General features: G+C 51.6%; 2 protein-coding genes across 2 annotated transcripts in view; both read left to right on the top strand.

Annotated features, from left to right (window-relative positions):
- Positions 1-7425, top strand: part of EPHA8 (EPH receptor A8) — a 36755-nt gene extending 29330 nt beyond the window's left edge. Inside the window, exons 9-17 of the mRNA XM_065738203.1 lie at positions 47-114; positions 699-824; positions 1565-1750; positions 2522-2583; positions 2860-3069; positions 4438-4587; positions 5660-5850; positions 6100-6255; positions 7311-7425. Of these exons, the coding sequence (XP_065594275.1) occupies positions 47-114; positions 699-824; positions 1565-1750; positions 2522-2583; positions 2860-3069; positions 4438-4587; positions 5660-5850; positions 6100-6255; positions 7311-7425 (1264 nt within the window). The remainder of the gene's footprint in view (positions 1-46; positions 115-698; positions 825-1564; positions 1751-2521; positions 2584-2859; positions 3070-4437; positions 4588-5659; positions 5851-6099; positions 6256-7310) is intronic.
- CUNH1orf50 (chromosome unknown C1orf50 homolog) overlaps positions 1-22511 on the top strand; it is a 348220-nt gene that overhangs the window by 251088 nt on the left and 74621 nt on the right. The gene's annotated exons all lie outside the window — the stretch shown is intronic.

Genomic DNA, 22511 nt, shown 5'->3' with positions numbered 1-22511 from the left:
TGGTGGGAGCAAGGAGCACTATCCGACCCTTGTGTCCCTATGGCAGGCACTGCGGGTACAGCAAGGCGTTCCAGGACTCTGATGAGGAGAAGATGCATTATCAAAATGGTCAAGGTAGGGCCCTCCCTGCTCCTGACCCCAAAGTGTGGACTTCAGTTCTCTGGACAGGGGCCTGCACTATCTTCCTTGACACTGCTGTGGTTTCCATGTGGAAGGATGTTGACCACTGCATATTTCTAGGGATGTGACCGAGGCAGATGAACTGGGGCTCTGATAGTGGGATGGAGTGGCTGCACACTGTGAGATGGGGCTGTGGAAGGTTCATCACTTGGGCAACCTGACGTGGTGGGGGCCAATCAGCCCATGGCAGTGGGGTGGGAACAGAGTGGGCTTCAAGGTCCCTTCCAACACAACCATTCTGTGATTCTGTGACTTAGCATCAGGCCAGAAGAGTGAAAATTTCACCACAGACTCACACAAGGAGGTGTTAGGGGTGAGGATCATATGGAGAAGAATGGGGAGGCCAGGTCCTGGACTGCTCTGAGGACATTGCCCTGCCAAGGAGTGTCGTGGGTTTCCTTGGGGCTGTCCAAGGAGTTCTGCCCCTGCCCATCCATCTATCAGCTCCTGGATGCCCAACCCCATAGCAGGGCTGTGTGGAAGAGCTGGTTTCCTTTCTCCCCTTTGAAACCTGACAGTGAAGTTCCCTGAGTCGAAGTTCTATGTGGATCCCCACACGTATGAGGACCCCTGCCAAGCTGTGCATGAGTTCACCCGTGAAATTGAAGCTTCCCGGATCAAGATCGAGAAGGTCATTGGGTCTGGTGAGTCCCCAGTCTGGGCTGAGTCTTGCATCATGGTTAGACTGGATTATCCTGAAGGTCTTTTGCAGCCTGAATAATTCCTTTCTATCATGTTTCCCTGAGCAATTTGCTTTCTGAGACGCATCTGTTGCAATGCTCCATAAGGGCTTCATCTGCTCCTTGTTTCTCTGAGACCAGGATCGTGGGGAGGATGGTTTTTTAGTGCATGAAATAAACCCCTCCATGTCAGCTCAGCACAGGTTGGAGTTGCTCAGCTGGCGTGGCACTGATGGCTCCTGCTGACACTGGCAGATGGCTCAGCCTGTCCCGCGTGGGTGCCCAAACACAGCCACCCTGCTCAGTGCAAGCACCTGGGGTGATGAGATGCAAGAAAATTGCAAGCAAAATGGTAAATGTTCAGAACAAAATAGATCTTTGCCTAGAAACAAGGGCTTGCAGAGCAGTGCAGGAAGATGACACCAAAGCTTCACCAGCACTGAGGAGCTCCAAGGGCTGAAGCATGATGCAGGAGGATGGGACAAACTCTGATGCTGGAGGGTTGGTGCAGGGAGCTGGGGAGTGCCCCATGCCAGGGAAGTGGTAGAGTCACCATTCCTGGAGATGTTCAGAGCACCTGGAGATGTGGCACTGAGGGATGCGGTCAGTGGGCATGGTGGGGGTTGGTTGGGATTGGACTGGATAATCTTAGAGGTCTTTTTCACTCTTAGTGACTCCTTCACCTTGCCTTGCCTTCCCTTCAGGGGAGTCTGGAGAGGTGTGCTACGGTCGCCTGAAGCTGCCAGGGAAGAGGGAGATCCCTGTGGCCATCAAGGCTCTGAAGGCAGGATACACGGAGAAGCAGAGACGCGATTTCCTGAGCGAAGCCAGCATCATGGCACAGTTTGACCACCCCAACGTCATCCACCTGGAGGGGGTGGTGACCAAGAGTAGGTTGCACATGGGGAGGGGCAGGAGGTTGAAGTCAGAGACCAATTTGGGTGCTGCCCTGGCTACTGGTTTGTCAGATATTTGGTCCTCTGCAGCCCACCTCTACTTCTGATAGCATGGGAGAGCTCATGCAGCAGGGAGAGATCCCTTCTTGCTACACTTCATGCCAGGAAGCCTTCTCTCCTGACTGACATTAACATCCTCAGAGGGAGACAGTCTGTTCCCGACTGCTTTCCTCCTTCCCCTTCAAACTCCATTAGAGAAATGAACCACTTGTTGGCTGCATTCCAGTCCTGTGGGTCCTAGGGAGGGGGCTTAATGAGATTAATTGAGTTTGCCCCCATGTCTTTTGCTGCAGGACAATTCTTCCACATGGCCATTCCCCACCTCGCTGTGCAACACTCCCTGGTGCCCCAGGTCAGGGCTATTGGATCAGGAGATGTCCTACCCACGAGCGTTTCTTTTAAAAGCTGCCTGTATAGCATAGTAATTTGAAGCCTTCCTTCAAAAAGGCACATTGGGATGCTGAGTGTTATGCTAATGGCATGCAAATTTCAATGGGCTAAGGAAGCTGACCCAGACACTTCAATAGCACCTAGAGGGAGGGTGAAGTGTCGGGGTTTGGGCCACCTCTCCATCATCATGCCCTCTGCTGTGTGGGGCTGCAGGAGTTCCCCAGGCCTGCATTAGCATTGCTTCCAGTAAAAGCTCAGCACTGGGCTTCTTGAAGGAAGGTGACTTGTTAACTTGACCTCCTTTATCTTCTGCAGGCAAATTGGTCATGATTGTTACTGAGTACATGGAGAACGGCTCTCTAGACACTTTTCTCAGGGTAAGGAGCTCTCATATTTGTATTCACTTAACACTCCTCTGGTCCTCTGGGCTGCAAGACTGGAGATGAGATTGGGTTGCAATCCTCAGCCCCACAACCATCATGGCCCCTGAGCAAAGGGCTCTTGGTTTCACCTCTTCAGTAGACTCCATGCAGCAGCACCAATGCAGGGCACCTGCCCACGGGTAGAGTGGGTGGTGGGCCTGGGGGCCAGAAGAGAGGCTCAAGAGGTATGGAAAAAATACAAAATGATCTCTGATTTATTTTCTTCTCCAGAAGCATGATGGGCAGTTCACCATCATCCAGCTGGTGGGCATGTTGCGCGGCATCGGAGCTGGCATGAGGTACCTGTCTGACCTGGGCTACGTGCACCGGGACCTGGCTGCCCGCAACATCCTGGTCAACAGCAACCTGGTCTGCAAGGTGTCTGACTTCGGCCTCTCTCGCATCCTCGAGGATGACCCTGATGCTGCATACACCACCACGGTATGGTGGTTGCTCCAGGCTGGTGAAGTTAGACACTTGTGTCAGGACAGGCAGTGCAGGAAAGGAGAAAGTCACCTCATCACTGCTATTTGGACATGAACCCAAAGGGTTTCTGGCTTTTATCACTTTACATGAGATTGTTCCTCCTTTGTGTTTCTCCACTGTGTTCAAGAAACATGTAGATGAGGTACTTAGGGACATGGTATAGTGGCAGTATTGCTGATAGGTGGATGGCTGGACTTTTAATGTAGGACACATTTATCCATGAATCTATTTTAAGATTCTCTGGCCAATCTGACAGCTCTGGAGTTTGATATGCTCCTCTACCAGAGGTCATAAGAGGAGAAATGAAATCTACTAAGGGAACGTGTCCTTTTTGCTTTTCCCTGGCAATGACATAAATCTGTGTTCTCCCATAATACTCCTCTGGCTGGACAAATATTCTCAATGTGGGTCAGTTCAGAAAGGCAGCTGAGGAATCTGAGCATTACTTTTCAGGACAGGAAGTAGAGGAGCAAATAGAGTCTCAGTTTTGTTTGGGGTAGCTCATGACATAAAATGTGAGCGTGCAGTGATAGGATCAGGAGCGTAAACTCTCTGACAAAGTCTCACTCAGAATATCCTTAATATAAGGACATTTTCTTCTTCATAAACTGGTGTAGGAAGGTATCCCATCTCAAAGGGTCAGAGAGCGTGACAGAGCATGTAGAACAAAGTTGGGTGAAGGCAACTCTCTCTCTAGACAGGGACCCCTGGAAGGGTGTCTCAGGCACACTAAGACTCTCTCTGCTGCTCTGGGAAAGCCCTCCTACATTCCCTGTACCACAACTTTTCTCTGCAAACTGCCAGCAGCCACATTTGCAGCCTAGATGTATTCTTAGCCCATTTACTGCTGGTTTGTGTTAGCATAGTCAGCCTTTAATTCAACAAGTTCTCCTCCTCAGCACTTGCCTAACAAATCAGTACCAGGCAGGGAGTACATGACACAACTACTCTTGTTTGCTTCACTGAACAAGCCAGGCACTCTGCCTGCACCCAGAGTTAGCTCCGTGTTCTTGTGCTCCATCTCAACGCTTTGATAATGACCTTGGTTTGTGCCAGGTGAGGTTCAGGTTGGATATTAAGAAAATTTATTCTCAGAGAGAATGGTAATGCACTGGCACAGGCTACGCAGGGAAGTGGTGGAGTCACTGTCCCCAGAGGTGATCAAGAAACGTGGGGATGTGGCACTGAGGGACGTGGTCAGTGGACAACATTGGTGGTAGGTGGATGGTTGGACTGGAAGACTTTGGAGGTCTTTTCACAACCTTAGTGATTCTGCGATCCTCTGAGTCTATGAAATGATGCACTTGTTGCTTGTTGTTTCAGGGGGGCAAGATCCCCATTCGCTGGACAGCTCCAGAGGCCATCGCATACCGCAAGTTCTCCTCCGCCAGCGATGTGTGGAGTTATGGCATCGTCATGTGGGAGGTGCTGGCCTACGGAGAGCGTCCGTACTGGAACATGACCAACCGGGATGTGAGTGGACTCGGGGCAGCACGGCAGCACGGTGCCCTTCCTGCCCTATCCCAAGCCAGCCTAGTAGGGTGCTGGGGAAAAGAGACCCCTGAGAGCCCCTACTTCTCCTCACATCCCTTCTGGGCAGCGTGCAATGTGCCTGTCCCTTGAGTGGTGACATCAGTGTGCACTGCCTCTGCTTTGCTGCACAGTGGCTCCTGTCTGTGCCTGGCTGTGCACTATGGGTCTCCTCATCCCTATCTAACTGTAACCATACCCTTAACCCTAACCTGAACCTGAACCCTGACTGCACTCCAATCCCTAACCTTAACACCAACCTGAACCTTAACTCTAACCCTAACCCTAACCCACACCCAAACCCCAACCAGAACCTGAACACTAACTGTTCCAACTTGTTGTGCCACCTTAACATTCCCTGCTAGGAGTCAAGCATCCATGGTCCCTAGGTACTCACCTGCTGGTTCCTCCTGTGCTGGCATCCCAAGAAACCCAGACCTGTACCACCCAGCTTTGGTTTTCAACTTGTCAGAACCATAGGGCTCCTTGTGTTACCTATGGAAACTAGATATCTGCCTGCTTTCTCACTGCCCTCGAGTCCTGAGTGTCCCCTCTCTCCTTAGTGCTTTTCTTATCTTAGAAAGTGGTGATGGAGACACAGAGATCTGCACAACATCCTCTGCACATTCCTTCGAGCAGGGTTCTTGCAGCCTTGCTGAGCAGTGGCAAGCTCCAGTTGTAGAACAACTGAATGTGAATGAAGCTCTCGTGACTTATCTGCTGGAGGCAAGCTGTGATATTTTAGGCTTGTTGGACCACTTAATCAATCTGCTGTCATAGCAGTGATTTCTTGTATGTGTGTGGCATCCAGCCTGCTCCCAGCTCTCTGCAGAGGCTGCACACATCTCACTGGCAATAAACTTGTCATTCAGCCTGAATCTGGTGTGCACCCCGCTATTTCCCTTTCTGACAGCTCTAAGAGCTCATGCACCAGTGCTTCCCCGTGGACAGCAGTTCAGGGTGCTTGGATACGGGCAGGAGAGTAGCTCCCCTATAGTGTGTGGCTTCATTTCAGGTCATTAACTCAGTGGAGGAAGGCTACCGCCTGCCAGCCCCGATGGGCTGCCCCACAGCCCTGCACCAGCTCATGCTGGACTGCTGGCAGAAGGACCGCAGCGAGAGGCCTCGCTTCTCCCAGATCGTCGGCATCCTGGACAAGCTGATCCGCAACCCTGACAACCTGAAGTGCACCGCCACCGTGAACCGGTAAGGGTTCCCTGGGTGCTGCAGGGACAGCAGGGAAATGTTGTGTGCAATAAGGATGCTGAGGAACTGGCACAGGTTGAGCTGGGAGGTGGTGGTGTCCCATTCCTGGAGACACCCAAGGTCAAGGATGGGGCTCTGAGCACTGATGGAGCTGTGGGTGTCCCTGTTCATCGCAGGGGGGTTGGAGCAGATGACTTTTCAACTCAAACCACTGCACGATCTCCACCCGAGCCCTCTGTCCTGCTCCAGGTTCACTCAGACACCCTTCAGCAGGACTCTGCTCGACTTCTCCTCCTGCCTGACAGTGGAGGACTGGCTGGACTCCATCCGGCTGGGGCACTACCGGGACAACTTTGCCATGGCAGGATACTCCTCCCTGGGCATGGTGATGAGCATGAACATCGAGTGAGTACCAGGAAGCAGACAACACTGGTGGGGTTTCCCCAGGCAGTGGTCATCCTGCCCTGGCTTGCTCGACCTTGGTCCTTGAACAAGAGGATTCAGCCCCTCAGAAAATCGAGTTTGAGCTGTACCAGGATGCTCTGGAAATCCACCACTGGGTAATCAGAATGTTATAGGAGTGCTTCAGGCATCACCACGTTTCATGCTGCTGGTCCCAGTGGTCCTGTTTGTTTGGAAACTAGGTGGAACAGAGGCAGAAATTGCTCCCTAGTGCCCAATGCTGGACAAAGGGAGGCTGAAGAAGATTTATTCCACCATCCATCCATTCTCCTCCTTCTGTTGCTCTAGCATCTCTCCAGACGTTCTCTGGGGTAGCTGTTGCCATAAGTGATACCAGAAGGAATGGCAGCTATACTTGCTCTCATCTTGGGCTTATGTTCCCCTACTTTTGGTGTTTGCTTTCATATCTCTGAGTATAAAGCAATATTTTCTACCTCTGAGGAGAGTTGCTCCCTGACAGAAGGTTTGAGGCAGCCAGGCATTAGCTTCTGTGACTCGGAAACGATGTGATGGTGCACGCATTGGCCATGCTGGGACAGGTAAAGCAGGAACCTTTGAAAGGGGAGATGGAGAAATGCAGGCAGAGGGCTGTCCTGTGCACTGACTGGGGGCTGTAGCTGGGGTCTTTGCTGTGGCATTGAGCTGATACGGATCCTTGATGCTCACACATGTCAGGGAAGTTTTGAGCACAGAAGCTCATCATCTGTCAGCATTTCTGACTGGGTTATCTGAGGACATCTCACTAATACTGTATCCAATTTCAGAGCATCGATGTTGTCACCCACCAGCCAGTCATGAGCAATGCCCTTTGCTCCTGCTCCCCCTGGGATGGTCAGGAGGCTGTGCCACAGGGAATGATAAGCTCTCCTTCCCCAGGCAGGATGCCCAAGGCCATTGGAAGAGAAACAGGCGAGGGGTCCATGGGAGTGCATACAGTCAGGAGCTTTGTGCCTATGGGACCAGCCTATGGGTTTTTTGACAGTGTCCTTCTTCTCCAGGGACGTTCGGAGTCTGGGTATCACCATGATGGGCCACCAGAAGAAGATCTTGAGCAGCATCCAGGCCATGCGCTCCCAGCTGCTGAACACAAACAGCCCCAGGAGGCATCTCTGAACAGCAGCTCTGCAGACCCACACTGAACATTCCTTAACACTCACTTTGGCACAGGGCAGCAGGGTGGGAGAGTGGGAAAGGGGCACCAGACCAGGATCTGGAACTCCTCCAGCATCTCTTTGATTTGAGCATTGGAGGAAATATGGCTTTCCAGGTACCTCGACAATCCTGCTGCCTCCTTCCCCCCATCTGAAGCCAAGAGGGAGGAGTAGCAAACAAAACAGCAATACCAGGACTGATAGGACTGGGCTCGTCATAGGCCACAGCTCCTTTGGATCTGATAGGAGGGGAATCTGTTGAATCTCTGAACTGAGGAGGGTCCCACAGACTGCCACACAGCAGAGGCAACCCTGCTCCCAGTACCTCACAGTGCTCCAGACTGGAACAGCACAAGCCTGCAGGTGACTTCATGGGCCACCTCCACTAAGCCCAGGAGAGCAGGGGACAGAGTGCCAGCCTGCAGCACTAGAGACTGCTGGCAGTGCTAGGACTGCTGGCAGGCTCCCCACGTTCTCCCCACATGGGGAGAGAGGGGAGCAGGGTTTTCTACATTGATCCTTGGAAGCCCCATGTCCTGCAGGAGTCTCCACCTCTTGAACACACCAGCACTGCTCCTGTCTGGACACAGCACAAGCGTTCCAGGGCAGCCCAGGCATGCTTTCTAGGGCCACATGCTCAGGTTTCTCCCCTGGCAGAATTGCCATCTCCTGTCCTCTGGTGTCCCCCAGCTGTGGCAGAGCACAGTGGGAGAATTTGCTCCCACCTCACATGACTGGGGATGGAGAAACTTCTACCAAACTTTGTTCTTGTATCACCCTGGAGGAACCCAAGAGCTACCACAGTACTATACTGCCATCCTACTCCTGGGGCTGCTGTGTTATCTGCAGAGCGTGGATCCTGAGCAATATTTCCAGCTGCAGCCACACAATCCATGTCACACAACGCTGGCAGGATCTCCAGCACTACCCAAATGGTGAGCTCAATGATGGGCGGTTGACCATTCCTCCTCAGCTCTTCTCCATCCTCCACAGGAGCATCTCTTCTGGCAAGGTTGCCTGGCATGGGGCAATGGCCTCTGGAGACATGCAGCGCTGGTTCAAGAGACTGAGGTGGATGCAGTGGTGTGGAGGTGCCAGGGGGGTGAGCAGGCTGTGGGCTGGGAAGGCTATTCCTGGTTGTAAATATGATTTTCTATGGGTTTGGGGACTGTTCTTCTGAAATCCAATGTCAAGTACACAACATTTTCTCAAAGCACAGAAGCCTCAGACATGGGGCTGAATTCACTGCAAAAAAACAAACAAAAAAAAAACTGCTGGGAGCATGGCTGGGGAAGGAAGCAGTGCTGGAGGGGATGCACTGTCTGCAGGACCCACAGCATCCTGACTGTAGCACTTGCACAGTAAATCCAGCATCACTCTGGTACAAGTGCTGGTGGGATCTGTCCCAGTGTCTGTTTCTCTCGGTGCTGTTTGGGCACAAGGAGGGTGGGGGGAGGGTTAAAGCCATTTCCCAGCTGCAATAATCCTGGCTGAACTGGCCCTGCTGGGGCTAGCTTAGCTTTCTATCCTGGGCACTTACATCCTGATGAATTCTCTGACTGTGGTGGGCACTTTACTTCTTCCTATGGAAGCTCTTTGTAACGGGGGACAGATGCAATGTGTTGTTTAATTTGTATTGCACCTTATGTCCTGCACTCAGACCTGTCACGCATCCACCCTGCAGTCAGTGTAATGATGGAGCTCAGCCCAAGCCCTACAACATGGGGCTGGCCAAGTCCTCTCTTCCCAGTGATGGGACTCCCTGGTGGGTCAGTCTGTCCTGGGCAAACTGTTCTTGTACCCAGGGAGAGCAAAGGACAGGCCTGTGCCTTTGAGGTCATGATGGTTGGGTGCTCCTGGCCCCACGGGGTTTGGTGGTGATGAGGGCTGCAGGCTCTGAGTGTGGGAGCTGCTAGGTGGCCCCTTTCCAGGCTGCTCATGGGTCTGACCCTTCAGCATGGTGGAGTTGGACCATTCCTGCCCCAAGGCCTGAAGATGAACAGACTGCGGCCGGTGGAGTGGGGGGGGACGGTGGGACAGGGTTTGCCTTTTATATTCAAAGTGTGCACCTCCTCCTGAACAATAAAACTCCCTCTTCCCATGGGCTGTCTTCTCTCCTGGTCTTGTCCCTGTGCTGCACAAAGAGTGTGGAGATCCCTAGGGATGATCCACCATGCACAGAAGGTCCAGCACTTGATACCCATCTTCTTCCCTGCTCCAGAAATAGCCCATAGTTGAAGGATGTGCCCCTATGGAGCAGCCTTTACGATGAGCCCACACGTGCAGTGAATATCCAGAACTCTGACTGTGGGTTTCCTGACTGTGTGTCACTGGGGGAAGCCTCCCTCAAAGCACCACATCAGTGCTGCATAGGGCAGGAGGTTGTGCAAGCATGACAGACCACATGGGCAGATGTTCCTCTGAAGCACCACAGCTGCTCTCTCTGCTCTCTCCTGGGCTCACTGTGAGCTGTGATCAAAGCCCACTGGATATGAAAGACAGTGAGGATGCAGGGGATGGCTCAGAGTGGTTCTGCATGGAACAGCAGCAGTAGCAGATGCAGAGTGGGCAGCCAAGCATCACCCCATGTTCCTGAGCTCAACTAGAGGTCCCAGCCCTCAGGGATGTCTTGTCCAGACCTAAGCTTACTCTCTTCTGGAAATGTTGGTATTGTTGAAAAAAATAAAAATAAAATCAAAACCCAGCAAAACCTCAACCCTTCTCTCCCAAAACCTGAGCTGAAGCATCTTGTAGACCAAAGCCCATCTTGTGGACATTTTGTTGGAGGGTTATCTGCCCTCCAGGAAATATTTTGCCAGTATATGAGTTGCAGAGACCAAGCTGATTCTGGCAACTATGAGAAAGAATCATGTTTTTCTTGCCATATAAATCCAAAATGGCACCACAGCACAGGGTAGGATTGTCTCTAACCCATGTCCCTGACATCCCCAGGCAGTGCAGCCCAACACCCCCCGAGCACAACTATAGGCATCATAGCCCACCTTCCTGGTTTGTTGGAGCCTTTACCAAACAGTGACTCAAAGAATAATGTTTGGAAGGGACTTCTGAAGGACACATCACCCACCTCCTCTGCAAGCATCCCAATGCACACAGCTGTGTGGGCTCTGCTCAGACTGTCTCCCCACCATGCAGACAGGGGCAGCACTGTGTCACTTCTTGCTTGTAGTTCAAACATGGGTGAGATGGAGGTAGACTCCTTCAGACAGGTGAGATTATAGAATCTTAAAATCACAGTATCATAGAACATTCTGAGTTGGGAAAAACTCTCAAGGACTGCTAAGTTTCAAAACCAAACTCTGTCTGAGAGTGGTGTCCAAATGCTCCCGAGCTCCACTGGCAGAAGTGGAACAATTCACACACACTCCATCCCTCATCCCTTCATCCACTACAACAAGAATTCCTCCCAGTCCTCAGAACTCCCAGGATGCTCACACATCATTAGTTCGCACTGCCATGAAAATCCACTCCTGGGATGTCACCACATTGACCATCAGGACCTCCTTCTGCATTCCCCATGGGGCATCTCCAATTTGTTCCACTGGGAGCTGTTTTTTCCCCCTTTTCCAGTTTTCAGTTCTAGTCACACCCCATAATAAATCACCTCTGAACCATTTCACTGATACCTCCCTGGGCCAAATCTGGATCTGTTGTCAGCTCTGTGAGCTTTTTGTGCCTGGAATTGGCAGTACAGACCTGCAGAGCTCTGCGTGAAGCCACCTGTTTCAGCTCTGCACCCACGCCTGCAGTATGGCAGCGTGATGCAAGCTCGCAGGGGGCAGATCCACTCTGTGGATGGTGTTAACAGATGGTGAACTCTGCCTCATATTTACTGATACGATTCCTGCCTGATCACATACCAGCCTGGTCTGCCAAGGAAGGCAGTATTCCCAAACCTCTGTCTCACTCTGCTTTGAGCACAGCCATTTAGCATCATGCCCAAGTAAATTACTCAGAATAACGTGAAATAAGACAGAAATACCCTCTGCAGCTGCCATTTTAACCCTTGAAAGGGTCCCGGGTCAAGTTCTGCATTGATTTTGAAGCATTTCTTTGCTCACATCTGGGTTGGAAACCACCACAGACAAGTGAGATGGTGGACGTCCTATTCTTGGAGGTGCCCAAGGCCATGGATGGAACCCTGGGCAGCCTGATGTGGTGAAGGGCATCCAGCCCATGGCAGGGGCTGGGTGGCCTGTAAGGATCCTTCCAACCCAACCATTCTATGATTCCATGATGAAGAGGTCTTCCCTCTGAGTAGCCATCTATTACAGAAGGAGGAGATGCATGGCACTGATACCAACCACATCCAGGAAAACAGGAGTCTTCAAAGTGGGTGAAACTGTTGATTCAGACCCTTAGCCACGTCACGTCAGACCCTTTCATTTTGCTGACGCTGAAAGTGAATTATTCCCCAGCAGCCATTGATGTCTTCCTGAACCAAGAGTCTTCCACCGTAGACTTCTTGTTCCTTGCCTTTTCTTCCATTTACTCTCTGCTCTTCCATTTTCCAGAAGAGGGTCCCTCAGGGAGCAGGCTGTGGGATGTGTGTTGCTGTTGGGTGAGATATAGGAGGTCACCACATGTCTTCCTGCCTCACCCCATTCCATGCAGGGCAAGATGCAACCCCTCCTTGCGGTGGGTTCCTCTAAAGCCATCATCAGAAGATGAGGTTCCTCATTACAATTCCTTTATTTCTCTCATATTCAGAGCTGCCAGTGAGGGGTCAGCAGCACTTATGAAATTTTCAATTCTCGCAGGTTTTGAATTTACATGTTTTTTTCCTGTGTCTGAGCTGGAAGAAGATGATGAATAAAAGATTAAAATTGGAGGTCTCCCAATCATTTAAGAGCAATGCAATGAGTGTTTATTATGGGAACAAGAACGAGTCAAACACTGCGGCATGCATACCAAAAAAATTAGCAGTGAACATCAAACAGGGCCCAAACAAAGGGCTGTGCTCTTTGATTTAACTCTCCACTGGGGTGTAGGGAGGAGTTAACCTGGGGAGCAGAGCAGCAGCCTCCTGGAGACGTCTGGAGCTCTGTGCAGGTCTCCAAGATGCTCCAGAGCAGAGACAAACCCCACCAGCTCTACAAATACATCCTGGTGAAGAGCTTCCCATGGATGGAGACCTTCAAACGATGAGAGATTTTGCAATAAAATAAATAACGGCATTGATAAACATCATTCTTTTTTTTTTTCTGAAAAATTGATCTGTTGATACTTGACACTCCTTCTTCAGAATCTTTGCTCACATCCCCTACAAGAACTAAATCATGAATCATGGTATCACAGAATGGGTTAGATTACAGGAGACCTTAAAGCCCAATTCCAACCCCTGCCAAGGGCTGGTTGCCCCCACCAGATCAGACTACCCGGGCCCCCATCCGACCTGGCCTCAAATGCCTCCAAGTCCTATCATCAATCTCAATCTGTTATATTAGAGAAATTTCATTTTGTGTGACTGTTTCCACCAGAAAACTTCGAAGTTGCACCAAGGGAAGTTGGATATTAGGAAAAAATTCTCTGGAAGAGTGGTTGGGCATTGGTACAGGCTGCCCAGGGAGGCTGTGGAGTCACTGTCCTTAGAGGTGTTAAGGAAAATGAATATGTGGCACTGAGGGACATGGTTAGTGGGTGTGGTGAGGGTGGTTTGGTGTGGGACTGAGTGATCTTAGGTCTTCCCAATCTTACTGATTCTGTGATTAATATCATTAAAGGGTATAAAGCAAGAGACATGGCTTTTTGAGGTAGAATGGAAGGATGGTGGGAAGAAGGTTGACCAGGACAAATTTTGGTGAAGTAGAAGGTGGTGGTGGGACTTGCTGTGGCAGGAAAAGGAAGGGGATGAGGTGAGAGAGCCAAATAGCTGGGAGGGCAGCTGAACTAAGAAGTCTGTCTGGTCAAACTGTTCCTGGTGTTAAAAGAACTTTGTAACTAAAGGCAATGTCTTCTTGAGGAAGACATGTTTTTCTTTGGGAAAAAATAAAAAATAAAAATAAAATAAAATAAAATAAAATAAAATAAAATAAAATAAAATAAAATAAAATAAAATAAAATAAAATAAAATAAAATAAAATAAAATAAAATAAAATAAAATAAAATAAAATAAAATAAAATAAAATAAAATAAAATAAAATAAAATAAAATAAAATAAAATAAAATAAAATAAAATAAAATAAAATAAAATAAAAAACATTGAACAAAGTCTTTGCAGCTTCTATGCTCAGAGATGAAAGCAGGGCTAGACTTGATGCACAATACCTTCCCTGGTCATAGACACAGCTCTGTGCATGCTGTCACCGTGTTTCCTGGCTCCAGCAAAACAAATCACCCCTTACAGCCAACTGACAACATCCCTTCCTCACTGTCTCAGGCTCTTTGCTTCCCAGTTTACTTCTGTATCAGCCCTATGATAGTTATGGGAACTGGCACAGCCTTGTCTTGTGGTTGCTGGCTCAAAGCGAAAACATCCTCCTGTTCTTTGCCTCAGTTTCCCTCTCCCATTCCAAGTCCTGTCCCCATGCTTGAGCCAGGAGCTCAGATCTCATTCTTCATCCACTGGGTCTCCATCTCACCATGCCACCAGGCATCAGCAAAGACCGTGACTGAGGATAACCAGTTCAGAGATCTGGTGGTGGAGGGGTACAGCAGGAGGGGGAGCACCCCATCCCTCTCTGGAGGGGACTGAAGGGAACACATCCTGTGGGACACCCTGTGTGTCGAGTGGCAGTCCCACTGTGGGAGAGATGTTGGACAGGTCACAGAATCACAGAACCACAGACCTGTAGGGGTTGGAAGGGACCTCCAGAGATCATCGAGTCCAACCCCCCTGCCAAAGCAGCTCCCCAGCCCAGGTTGCACAGCTAGGCATCCAGTTGGGTCAACCCTCTAAGCAGTGGGATGTCTTGAAGCAGCAAATCTCATCAATAAAAGCTGTGTGTAACATGCTGAAATGCTAGGACCCATCTTTCTTGGCTGTATCTGAGCCTTCCACCTTTTGCACTTGATTGTGGGCTATCTGAGAGCATTGTAGGTGGCACCCTCATGGTGTGCCTGGCCCTGTCCCGTGCCTCTCCCCCTGGAGGAGTTCAGCCACACAGGGCAGTGAGAATGGAGCAATGCCTGCTTGTATGATTTATGGAAATAAACGGCAGCTGCAGAAAGAGCATGCGATGTAGCAGTGCCCCTACAGACAAGAGGGTGGCAGCCTCAGCTTGCATCTACATATGTCCAGGAGAAGATGTGAAAGAGGCAAGGCTTTTCTCCAAGCTTGCAATGTGCCTTGTGACGCTGTCCTGAGTGAATGTACCCCTGAGATTGCTTCTGGGTCATGTGTGCCACTCTTCCATACTTAATCACAGCATCATAGAACCGTTTGAGTTGGAAGGGACCTTTAAGGGTCATCTAGTCCAACCCCCCTGCAATGAACAGGGACATCTTCAGCCTCCTGCTCTCCTGACACTGCCTTCAGCAACTCCTGAGAGCATCCCATCACTTTACCTTCCTCCTGGACCTCTGGTTCAACCATGCCCTGAGCTGAGGACAAGGCTGATCCTGTCCAGGGGTTGCTCCCCAACAGCAGGGCTGAAGCAGATGGGGAGTGGGTGTCAGCTCCCCATCCATGTCCTAGGGCAGCGCCACGTTCTGATGTGTGCTGTCTGAAGGACACAGGAAGCGCAGCCACAGCCTCTTTATAATTCCCTGCACACGCATCCCGGGGAGCAGGGAGGGCTCCAAGCGTTTTGCTTCGTCTCTGCAGAGTGCCTGTCAGACCCCCAGCTCCAGGAGGACGGGGCGGTGGATGGACGTGGCTGGGCAGAGCTCCCTGAGCTTTGACAGCTCCATTGGTGTCGGCGCTGACAGCCGCGGCCGCTGACTCTGCCCTTCACTTTGATCCTCTCCCAGGACTGCTCCCATCACTGACAAAAACCTTTTTCTCGGCTTTTATGCTCTGCCATGTCCTCACTTTAGCAGGCAAGCCCTCAACGCTGCTCCTCTGGCACTGGGATGTAGTCCTGCCCTGGGGACAGAGCCCTCCAGGCACCCACTTGCCAACCACCCTGCTCTCCTTCTGTGTCGCAGGCTGCTGGCCCTGCCCTGTTGCAGCCTGAAAAAATACATATTTCCTATTGAGAATCCACTGCACAAACCAAAGGAAATCTGTGCTTGAAGGGCACAGCTTGAGGCTGGCACCTGGGGCTGTTTTCCAAGGGCCAGGATTACATCTTGGGTGTTATCGCCCAGATTTTTAAAGATGTTCAATATCCACGGGTGGCATTTATAGTGACTCGAAGCTCTCGCTGCTGCTGGTGGCTGATCTCTCACTGAGACCAGATTTTTGTGTGGGTGAGGTGTAGGACAAGGGATAAATCCGGGCAGACATGCCATGAGATTATATACTGGATGGCAGAAGGAGATAGGAAGGGCCCCATCTGCAGATGCAGAGCAGGAAATTGCTAGCATTCTGACTTCTTTGCCCCAATCCTCCTTTTTCACCATCCTTTCTCGTTGGAGCAGGCTGCCCATGGGGGTGGTGGAGTCACTGTCCTGGCGGCGTACAAGGAGCATGAAGGAGTGGCACTGAGGGATGTGGTCAGTGGGCATGGTGGGGATGGGTTGGGGTTGGAGTGGATGATCTTAGAGATCTGCTGTCCAGGCTGCACGCTTTAAGATCCCAGCAGCATCTCACTCCTTTGGTCATGAGTCCGAACCCTTTTAGCTCCTTCTGAGTCCCTGAAAGGAGGACAAGGGGTGCCACACATGGCAACTCTCCATCACCTCTAGCCATGGTGACTGCTGTTCTCTGCTCCTCATTTACTCTTTCTCCATTGGGACATAGCTTTGGTTCTGCACAGTTTGCCCAGCAGCACTCCACCAGAATCAGTTGCTTCTCCATACTGGGGCCCTGAGCCATGTGGAAAGCCAAGGACAAAGGGAAGGAAAAGGGAGAGTGGCTCTACCCAGGGACAGGCTCATCAGTTGCTCCCAGCTGCTGTACTGGAGGTGGGCACTGTTAAGGGACTGAGTCCCTGAAACTGGGTTTCCCATCTTAGGGCTCAAGGGAGTGAGGATGGCTGCCTGTCCCTTTGTCTGATTCTCCATTCTCCTGTCCTTCCTTAGAATCAGAGTTGTTAAGATTGGAAAAGACCTCTAAGATCATCTAGTCCAACACCAAACCACCCCCACCATGCCCACTATATCCCTCATAGCCACATCACCTCCAGGAACAGTGCTCCAATAAGAAAAGATGCTGAACCCACAATGGGGAAAAGGTGGATTTAGGCAAAGAAGCCAAAATGATTTCTGGCGCAGCATCCTTACCTTGGACAACTCATTGCCCTATCCCAGCTCATCAGCTCAGCCTTTGCATTCCCCTCCTCTACCCCCATCCTGGTCCCTGCACCCCTCCTGGGTAGGACCACCACCCTTTGCACTGGGCTTCCTCTTGCAGAAGTGGAGCAAAGCATGCAATATGAATGAGCCGCCGCAGCCTGTCGCGTGCTGCCGGGCTGTACCCTGATTCGATTAGCACTGATGTTTCTTTCATAAGCAAAAGGCTTTCTCCTCTACGGAGCTCTTTGCTGAGCTCAGTCACGGAAGCAGACGGCTGATTAACCACCCGCTGCCCGCAGCTCCTGCCTGCTGCTGCCATCCTGCTGCTCCGGAGCGAGCCCTCACCCTGCAGTCTGCACCTGCCTTCCTTCTTCCCATGCTGCTGTTTGTCACAGGTCCATCCTACAACAAAGGTTTTGGTACTTTTTTCGTGGCATGACAGCGTGACGGAGCCGGGCATGGCCGGACATGGGGCAGTGATGCTTATGAGACAAGGGACTAAGAATCATAGAACCACTCCAGTTGGAAAAGACCTCCCAGATCATCCAGTACGACCATCTACCTGTCACCAGTACTGCCCACAAACAGCACAGGGTCAAGTCCCACACGTTGGCCGTGCTGATGAATGCTCTCCCTTCAGATTCATGATTTTCCTAATGACCAGGCTTGCAATAAGCCCAGCTCCTGAGAATTCTGCTGCGCTATTTCAGGAGGTTAATTGTACCTCACAAGGATATTCCACCTGCTCGTTCCTACTGCTCCCATTTTGCAGTTATCTGGGACAATGTGAGTGCTATTTGGCTTCGTCAGAGCTGGGGCAGGGAGAGGGGGATGTGCAAAGCTCGACGTGTGTCTGTCCCTGGGCTTCTGTAGGTAACACTGAGTCTGATGTGCACCACCAGAACTTTGTGCAGTGCCATTTAGACCAACTTTCTTTGTGGAAGAGCCATTCCTCCCCACCTCCCTCCTCACACCGGGCTCATGCTCAGCATGAACTTGGTTGTCTCTTTTCCCGAGGGAGAAGCTGCAGGAGGCATCAAAGCAACAGAACTTTGCATAGTCAAGTGCTCAGCTATCTGGAAAAGCCCTGGGTGATCTGGCTGAAAACCTATGCCTTTTGCATAACCCCAATATTACCCACACTGTTAATTATGCCTATGGGTAAATCTTCCCAGGAAGCACTGAGTGGAAGAAAATCGTCCTTCTGTGGCCAAGTTTGCACTCTTTTCCTGGATCCTCTACTGCTCCTCGGTGCTGCTGTGGGAAAGGTTTGTCCTTTCTGACCCACTGATTCAATCACAGCTCTGCACTCCCCACTCCGTTCCCTCCCGGACCTACGGTTGGTGCAGTGCAGGGGTCTGCATTGTTGCTTGCAGTGATTAACTCCGGAGCTAATTGTTATGCCCATATGTGGGGGAGCACAGCCCTGGGTGCGCAACGGGTATGCGTAAGCTAAAACGGATGCAGCAGCGAAGCGTGGAGAGCTGTGCGCACCGAGCACTCACACTGCAAAGGCTTCGGTGACTCAGCTGCCGAAGGGCTGACCCAGTTCTTACCCAGCAGAGGCCATTTTTGGGAGCACATCCCCACCTCAGAGCCTGTGCTGCCCCATGGCTGCACCCCAGTGCCGCTGCCTGCAGCTCTGCCTTCACCTCCAGGGAGCAGCGATCCCGCGGCCCCCGGGAGCACTTGACACGCGAATCCTCTCGCGCTGAGAGTGCTTTACACGCTATTGCTGGCACAACACAGCAAGCAGCCAGGGGTTTCTCTGACTCACACGCTCCTCCCTGCAACTCCCCGGGCTTGTCCTTTCCCCGGCCGTCACAACAAAGCCAGCGGCAGTCTGTGCCCTTCCTCTGCTCCCTGCGCTCTGCTGTCCTCCCTGCCCTGCTCCTCGGAGCACAGCCCCAGCTCCTTCAGTTTTTCTCCATAGGAAGGGTGCTCCAGCCCTCTGAGCATCTTTGTGGTCTCTTCTGGACCTGCTCGAACACCTCCACATCTTTTCGTGCTGTGGGCCCCAGCCCTGGATGCAGTACTGCAGGTGGAGTGCCACAAGGGCAGAGCAGAGGGGGACAAACCCCCTGTTGTCCTCTTACTTTCCAGGGAGCAGCCCTCTTTCTTTATTATCAACAGAGTGACCGTATCACAATGGTGTCAATGTGTCATGGCTCTGCTCAGTTTGGGGATTGAGTGTGGGGAAGAGATGGGCAGGCTGAGTGGGGAGGAACAGTGAGGTTCAACAAGGGGAAGTGTGGATTCCTACATGTGGGGATGCATCAGTGCAGCTTGGGGGCTGAGCTGATGAGAGGAGCTCTGTGGAAAAGGATCTGGGTGTCCTGGTGGCCAACAAGTGACCAATGGTTGACTAACAGTTGACCAACAGTTGACCATGAAGCAGCAGGGTGCCCTGCTGGCCAGGAGGGACAATGGGACCCTGGGGTGCATTGCACAGAGCGTGGCCAGCAGGGTGAAGGAGGTTCTCCTCTCCTCTGCTCTGCCCTGGAGAGGCCACATCTGGAGCACTGGGCCCAGTGCTGGGCTCCCCAGTTCAAGGCAGACTGGGAACTGCTGGGGAGAGCCCAACGGAGGGCTGCAGAGATAATCAGAGCTTGGAGCATCTCCTGTATGAGGACAGGCTGAGAGCCCTGGGGCTGTTCATCACAGAGAAGAGAAGGCTGAGGAGGGACCTGGTTAACACTTCAAAATGTCTGAAAGGTGGGAGGCAAGTGGATGGGGACAGCAACGGAATGAGGGGCACCAACTGGAACCCAGAAATTCCATATGAATATGATAAAAAATGTCTCCGCTTTGAGGATGACAGAGCACTGGAACAAGCTATGCTGAGTGTTCTCATGCTGCTGTAGGTTTGTATAGTGAAAGGTAAATGGCTGATCTGTGCACATCCGTGCCTGGGGGGCTCTGATGGCCCTGGGGGCTGCATGCAGAGCCAAGCAGAGCTGCGATGGCCAGGGCAGAGCCAGGGAGGTGCATCGGGCGTGTGTTGCTCCTGGACGTCAGGCTTTGGACTCCATCTGCTGTAATAAATGTGGAATTTCCACAGCTCACACCAAGCTGACAACACGATGCCGCCGGCGCTTAGCAGCAAGTGGGACAAAACTAGGGCACATGGGAAAAACTAGGACGTGGCCACAGCCCCTGAGCTGAGGTGTTTCCCAGGAAAGCTGAATCCTCTGCTCAGCGCTGATGGCAGGAGTGCTTTAGCTCAGCAGGCATCAGTTGTTCCAGCACTGCTTATGTGAGTCAGAGATTTTTCAGCGTGTCCCGGTGCAACACAGAATTTTTGGTGCTGTCTGGATGCCAAGCACTATGGGGAGACCTGGAACATCCCGACAGGAGCTGCTGCTGCTGCTTTGGGCAGCCCCAGGCACTGCTTTCACTCTTCCAGACCCGTTTAGGATCATGCTTCTGAATGGGAGGCCCATGCCCAAGGTTGTGCCTCTCCCTGCCTGCATCCCCCTGCTTCCTGCACTGCAGCAGCTGCAGAAGGGAACCAGTCTCATGCTGCAGGGCTGGGGCTGACAGCACTCAGCTCCAGTGCTGGGGACGTGTGGGCAGCTCCTGCCCATCTGTGTGCAAGGAACGAGAAAATACAGACTGGTGATTTTCTCTGGGGGGCTGAGCACAGATCAATCTCGCTGAGCGCTGTGAAGCCTAAAGGACACCTTGAAAACTTCTTTGCTTTTGTCAGGAAAGGAGCTGATTTCTCGCTTTCTGGGGTTCCTTGGGGACTTTCCCACAGGTTTCAGGCAACGGAGAGAGCATCTTCCCCTCGCCCACCTTGCTCGCCTCTATTTCTTCCCCTGGCACCCAGGGTCTGATGTAGAGCCCTGGTGTGGCCAGTTCATGGCAGGAGAGTTGGACTAGACGACCTTTGAGGGTCCCTTCCAACTCAGACAATTCCATATCAACTCCAGTTGGGTCGGGGATAACACGGATCCATTTTCACAGGTGCACTATTTCCTCAGAAGCACTCCCTGCCCTCTGTCGCCCACAGACCCATCTGCAAAAGGGAGGGAGCTTCACCCCATCCCCACAAGTCTCCAGACATTCCCTCATCACCCCCCTGTCCATGACCCCACAGAGACATGAGGTCACCCCATCTCTTACCTTGCTCCGGGTAGGAGAGCTTCACCATGTGCATGGAAATGTCCCCGCATCCCACCGGCTCCAGTCAGGGCCCCTCACTTTGATACTGTAATTTAGCTACACGGAAACAGTTGTGTTCTGAAATTAAGCATACAAGGAGCTCTCCTTAAGCCAGAGGAATTATTTCCACATCATTTCAAATTTTCTGCTCTATTAATTTCCTTCTAGCCTGTCATTTTCTTCATTTGTCCCAAGGCTCCTGGGGTTCAGCTGAGCTAGCACTAGGTGGGATGTGCGGCTCCTTTTCCTCTGGACAAGTCCTGGTAGCTGTGTGGGCACCTGGATTTTGGGGCTGCTGAAGGTTCAGCCAGGTCCTCAGCTCCCAGGGAGTCCTGAGCTCCCAAGGGACAACGGGTGCTCGTTAGCATCACCTCCAGCTCCCACAGAGGCCTTTCTGTGAGGATGCTGGGAACGCTGGAGGCTGCTGCCATCTTTCATTGTAGAACCATCATGCTGGAAAAGAGCTCTAAGACCGACTCCAACCCATCCCCACCATACCTGATAACCATGTCCCTCACATCTCTGTGGTTCTTGAATGCCTCCAGGGACCCCACCACCTCACTGGGCAGCCTGTGTCAATGCCTGACCACTCTTTCTGAGAAGAAATTGTTCTTAATATAACACCCAACCTGATCCTCTGCTGGTGCAACTTGAGCCTACTCCCTCTTGGCCTCTCACTGTTACCTGGTTGTGAGGCTGACCCTCACCTCAGAACAACCTTCGGTCCTAAAACTTTTCTTCTCCTTGCACTTCATCTAGCAGCATGGAGCAGAGCATCCCAGTGCTATCAGCATTTCCCTCAGCCCCAGCCATGATTTCAACGCCATTCAGGAGCACAGCCCCATGCTTCACCCCACTCCTCTGCCTTCGTGCTGACCTACACATGCCATCTTGACATCATGAACCCTTAAAAATGAGCCCTTAAAAATGGGAGTCCATCTGAACTGGTCCAGGCCAAATGTGAGGTTGATTGCTTTGCTGGAATGGGGATTCAACTCCTCTCTCACTCCTGGGAGCCATTCATAATCCAGAAGCATGTGGTGTGGAAGGAGCCAGTCCAGATAACTGGATTTAGGAACTAGAAGCAGTCAGAGCTGCACTGGTGGCTTCAGCAGCTCTTATTGCTCCGTGTTCATGGTGTCTTTTGGGGACACCAAGACCTTGGGGACAAGAGAGTGATGGTATGGATCTAGTCACCATGTGCTAGGCTTAACTGTGCCCTGAGCACCTGATCAAGCTGCAGATGCCTCTGCTCATTGTAGGGGAGTTGAAACAGGTGCCCTTTAAAGGCTCCTTCCATTTCCAATGATTCTGATTCTCTGATGTTGGGCTCTGTCCCTGTGCTGTAGGTGAGCACTGGAATTGGGCTGCTCTATAGCACTGAGGGATGGATTAATCCCCCTCCCCATTCTTCATACATTTCTCTCCCTGTGGTGGTCTCTCATTAGCATCCCACTGCTGTCCTCCAGCTGCTTTCCCTGTTTACCCCATTTCCAAGGCTATCGTAGGACTTTATGAATCATT

The sequence above is a fragment of the Cyrtonyx montezumae genome, unplaced genomic scaffold (genome assembly GCF_038088225.1).
Source record: "Cyrtonyx montezumae isolate F1298 unplaced genomic scaffold, pur_monq_1.0 scaffold_21, whole genome shotgun sequence".
Classification (NCBI taxonomy): domain Eukaryota; kingdom Metazoa; phylum Chordata; class Aves; order Galliformes; family Odontophoridae; genus Cyrtonyx; species Cyrtonyx montezumae.
Note: the sequence above shows the minus strand (reverse complement) of the source record. Positions and strands in the feature narration are given on the sequence as shown.